The following is a 5,213-nucleotide window of genomic DNA, read 5'->3' on the forward strand; positions in this document are numbered from 1 at the left end:
GGGGCGGATAATGCGGCAGAAGGGAGTCCCGCAGAGGTGCGGCCGCTCCAGCACGCTCGCGCCAGGCCAAGCCAGCGCCTGTCATCTGCACAGCGAAAAATCAGGGTTAGTGATAGAGTCGCAACAGATTGCTAACGTCCGAAAACAGTGTAAACTCAAGACAACCCAGGTGTTTAATCCGGCCCTGCTGACAACAAAACGCAATCCAAGCCCCACGCCCTGTCCTCGCTTGGAAATGCGCGTGCCGCTGGGTCAAGGCATGCAATCCTCAGTCTGTCCAGCTTTCCCATGGCCGTGATTAGTGCGCTCGGGCTGTAAATCCAGAAGGCTTGTCTTAAACCTAAGTGCTTTGTAAACCTATTATTTTGGATTACCAATTACAACCTCCGTTATTAGCGTAGGAATTTCTTTTTTCTATATCCAATTTAGGAAGGTGCATTTTTGGCAACAAATAATCTTTATTTGAGCAGAGCAGTGTGGATGAAATTTGCATTAACCACGTACTCTTCCTAAGAGTTAAGAACCATAAGGAGCAGTTTCCGGTTAGGTTCCAGCACCTTCCTACAGGCATATTTTTAAGTATTCACTTAATTTCCATTTTTGTTGGTCCAAAAGGATATCCTCGCACTTGCTCAGGAGTCTGTTTCAAGTCACTTTACCTACTACTTGCTCTGTTTTCTTTTCTTTAATATTTATTTTTGAGAGAGATACAGAGAGTGAGCAGGGGGAGGTACAGAGGGAGAGAGGGACACTATATCTGAAGCAGGCTCCAGGCTCTGAGCTGTCAGCACAGAGCCTGATGCAGGGCTCGAACCCACGAACCGCGAGATCATGACCTGAGCCACTCAGGTGCTCCGTTGTCTGTTTTCGTAACAATCTGTTGTGCGGCCAGCACTGCGAATCATGAGGCAGGGGACTCCCCATGAGGTCATCTCCTTCGCGGGTATGCTCTCAACACCAACCTGCCCTGACTGCCAACGAGGGGGAGTGCTTCCTACCCTGTGCCGTCTGAAAGTCGCCACAGGGACACACATGCATGGTGTTTGGGGAACATGCATCGCTGCAGCTGGCAGCGAAAGCCGACCTCTTCTTTTCAGAGAACTCAGATGGTGTCCCTTACAGCTGACAGGCGGTGCTACAGTACTGTGTGTGGCTGGGACACCTCTCGTCACCTTCCTGGGTGTATACGTGGGGCAGGTACAACTTCACGGGTCCTGAGTCTCCCTTAAATGAGTGCAGGCTATTGAGAAGCGACCCAAGGGAGCAGCCCAGGATCAGAGAGAATGAACGGGGAGTTGCCTGGATGGGTGGTGGGATGGGGCTGGCAGCTGGCTTCCCCCCATAGACGTTTCTGAATAGTGTGGCTTTGATTCACGTGAATCAGTTACACTCCAAAAGTTTATTTTTCATAACTGGACACTTTTAACGCAGGCAAAGGGAGCTAGACTGGCAAGCCCCTCCCCTGGCCGCCTGCTGGCTACCGGGTCCCCTCCCCCAGGGCGGTCAGTGCACCCCTTGTTTTTTCTCCTGAATTCTTCCCAGGTACGTCTGGCCCCACACAGGAGCCACTTCCTGTCACCACCTCTTCCTAAGGCGGCGCATTACGCAGAAAGCCCACACTGCCCCGCACACTGGTGTTTTTGCCGGACATCTGGCAGATGGGCCCATGTGGTATACGAGAGCGCCGCTGTCCTCATGGGAAGCCGCACGGTCTTCCACTCTAGGGACAGGTCAAAATTTACCCAGGCAGTCTCCTTCTGAGGGGCAACGGGTGGTTTCCAACCTTCGGTTACTGACGTGCACTTCGCCACCCGCTGCCCATTTTGCCCCCACGTGTTAACCCCCCCACGTGTAGTTCTAAGGGGTAAGGGCCACGGCCACAGGCTCCCACTAGCCTACACCGTCTGGCTAGGCCTAGAACTCCCCAGCACGGCATTCGGCCCGGTCCCAGAGCCTCTTGGGGCCACTGCAGACGCCGTTGGTGCCTCGTGACCCCAGCTGTGCCTCTGGGCCGCTCCAGAAATCAGCGCTGCAGCTGCGGGAGCACTTCGGGGCCCGCGTCTGTAAGACGCAGGCTGAGCTCACGCTGCTGTCAGCCTGGATGGGGCCACACAGCCAGTTTCCAGCACTTGGCTGGTCTTTCCCGCCGGGAGCTCTGTCGGCAAGTTGGCTCAGCTCTGGGTCCCTTGGGCAGTTCAGGCCCCAGTTTCAGCACCACCTCCAGGAAGCCCGCCCCCTTCCACTCTGCCCCAGTGTCTGGGGATCGCTTTGTCACAGGGTCACAAGGAGCTCTGGCCTGCAAAGCCTTGCTGCGCACTTCAGCCCCATCTCCCACTATTCCTCACTTTGGGTTCAAAGCGTGGCTCAGGCAGTGTTGGTCCCTGGTTCCGCACACCTGCCCACCTCTCTGCCTCTCAAGACTTGGTACCTCCTCTCCCTTCAGGGACACACCACATCCCCCTGGAAGTATTTCGAGGGCCCAGTCACAGACAGATGTCCCTCCCTCAGGAACTCGGAGCACCCTAACTGTCTGGTTTTTTCAAACACAATTACATTGCCACGACTATAAGATTACTACACTTAGCACTTTCACTGACAGCCCACAGGTGCTACAGTATCCCCAACACCGTGCAGGATACTGTGTGGGACACAGGAAATATAAGAAATTGTGACCCTTGCTCTGGGGAGTGCATCACAAACATCTGAGTGCCTCCCATTTAGAAAGCAATGGGCTGGTTGGGAGGTGCAGGGAGCCTGGAAGGGCACAGGTCCTACATGTGGAAGGTTACAGAAACATGGGAGATGATTAGGATAATGAAAGATGACACATATTTATGAGTGACGTGCCCGAACCCTGTTCCATAACTGCCTATTTACTCCCCTCAACAGGTTGTGGGCCCCGTCGGGTGAGCTAGGGTCTCACTCATCCTCTACCTCTGGCTCCGAGCTCAGTCCCGGCACCTGTTTACTGGGCTCTTTACATACTGCACACCTGGGAAGAGCAGAGGTTTATTTATTCCCTGACCCTGGCTCACTGTGGGCTTTAGTATTGGGTGTTATCTTTGCCAAGAAACCCTGCAACCATCACCAAAGCTCTTCTCCACTAGAGGAGCCCAGGGGCGATGAACCAAGTGTCGCCAGTGCCTGGACAGGGCCTGGTACAGTGACACCTCAGAAAACATTTAAGAGGGCGGTGATTTTTTTTTTAAGTTTACTAGTGGGGGGCGGAGGGGAGGGGCAGAGGGAGAGAGAAAGAATCCCAAGCGGGTTCCGTGCTGTCAGCGCGGAAAGAAAGGGGGGCTTGAACCCACGAACTGTGAGATCGTGACCTGGGCCGAAATCGAGCCGACTGAGCCCCCCAGGGGCCCCTAAGAGGACGCTGCGAACCAGCGTTTAAGATACATTGCTTTCCAGCCCCGCCCCTGCCCCTGGAAACCAAGTTAAATTGGTTTCCGGTGAGCCGTGAGCGCAGCTCTCACAGGTGGTAGTTACGACTGGCACGGGGCCCACCGACACCACCATGTGCACAGCAAGTAGCCCTCTCTCTCTGCTCCCCATTATCTTTACTCCGCAAGACACCGTCGGATATCAGGGTCGGAGACCACCGCCGGGTAGACCCCCCCCCCACGCCCCGCTGGGACCCCTCCGGGTGCCCCCGTCTCTCCGGTGGTCCCCGGCCCATCCCCTCTGGCCCCGCGCGCCTCTCCGGTGGTCTCCCGGCGGCCGCTCACCTACTCCCCACTCGGACAGTGGGTGACCCGGCGGCCCCTCACCCGCCCGCCCCGTGCCCGTCCGGTGGCCCCTCACTCGCCCCCACGCCTGCCCCTCTGGTGGGTCCCGCCCGCGTCTCCAGCAGTCCCTCACCGGTCCTCAGCTCCATGATGACGCGGTCGGCGAGCGACGCCTCCAGAGGCGGAGTCGGCGCGGAGTGACGTCATCCGCCCGCGCACTCTCCCCGCGCCTGCGTACTGACCGCAAGGGGGGCGGGGCGTCGCCGCGGAGGCCTGGTGTGGAGGGCATGGAGTGCGCATGCGCGTGCGTCTCCGCGGGCGGGGTGGAGGGACGTGCGCAGAGAGCCTGGCTGGGTTCCCGGGCTGTCATTTGTTCACGGAGCAAGTCAGTGTTGAGCGCCCGTTCCCACGGGCGTTTGCAGGGCGCTGGGGCTACCGAGGTGAAGAAGCCCCCGGCCTCTCAGAGCCCACTGCCGATTCCAACACACCCGCCTTCTTTTCTGTTCCCCCAGAGGCCGCCTCCTCTGAGAAGGCAGCCTTGATTGCTCCTCCACGATGCGATTCCTCTTCTCTGAGGACATACCGAGGGCATTTTAAGATGTCAGGTCGCTGGAATGGGACCCACTGCGGGTAGGATCCGACCCAGCCCGGCCGCTGAGGGAGTCCGATGTGCTCCCTAGGGCCACACTTCGGTGAACACCCCTTGGTTTCACCGTGCGTGGCCTCTGGATCTCTAGAGACCGAAAGAACGTGGCAGCCTGCCTTTGCTCGGCACATAGGGTGTGTCCGTCTAAGGGCCAGGAACTGGCTGCAGAGACGGCCAAGTCCGAACCCTCTCTGGGCTCCACCCCAGCGGGACCGAAGGAGGGTCAGTTGGCGGGGAATTCAGGCTTTAGGAAGATGACCCTTCCCAAAAGGAGGCCGTCCCAAACCAAGTCGCCAGTAGCCACCTCCCGAGTGATTGCACAACCTTAGCAGTGCGCCTCCCGCATCATAAGCTCCAAAGAAGGGGCGGCTACTTTTCAGAAGTCTATACCCAATACTTGCTAAGATCGTGGCAACTGGCAACACACTTGCAAAATAGGCAAAGCGTTTTAGCGCCACCTCCAGATGCGGGAAGTGAGGTTCTGGGTGTTCCAGAGACTTCCTCAAGCTCCTACAGAACAGATCCTATGCCCTTTGCCGTCATCAGAGAGAACATAATTGATGACAGTAGCAAACACTGCTCCAAATGTGCCAGGCTCCAGGCTGAGGGCTTCCGAAGTCACACCTGAATGCAGTCCTCACAGGAGCGGTGGGCAGCCGAGGCGGCATCCACAGGGGAGGAAACAGAGACTGGAGATTTTAAGGAGCCTGGCCCAGAGTCGGAGCCGGGAAGAGGCGGCACGTGACGTGACCCCAGTGTGCTTAATTACAAACCTTGCGGCTCCTGGCCACACCTCTGCCTTCCTAGCGGGTATTCGTGGCATTAATACACAAAGA

At 57.3% G+C, this 5,213-nt stretch overlaps 1 protein-coding gene across 2 annotated transcripts in view; it reads right to left on the reverse strand.

Moving 5' to 3' along the window:
* MTHFSD (methenyltetrahydrofolate synthetase domain containing) overlaps positions 1–3,932 on the reverse strand; it is a 25,337-nt gene extending 21,405 nt beyond the window's left edge. For both annotated transcript variants that reach the window (XM_049622417.1, XM_049622418.1), the window contains exon 1: positions 3,865–3,932. In XM_049622417.1, the coding sequence (XP_049478374.1) occupies positions 3,865–3,880 (16 nt within the window). In that variant the 5' untranslated portion in view covers positions 3,881–3,932. The remainder of the gene's footprint in view (positions 1–3,864) is intronic.
* Between the last annotated feature and the right edge of the window lie 1,281 nt (positions 3,933–5,213).

Source organism: Panthera uncia (assembly GCF_023721935.1).
Source record: "Panthera uncia isolate 11264 chromosome E2 unlocalized genomic scaffold, Puncia_PCG_1.0 HiC_scaffold_20, whole genome shotgun sequence".
NCBI lineage: Eukaryota > Metazoa > Chordata > Mammalia > Carnivora > Felidae > Panthera > Panthera uncia.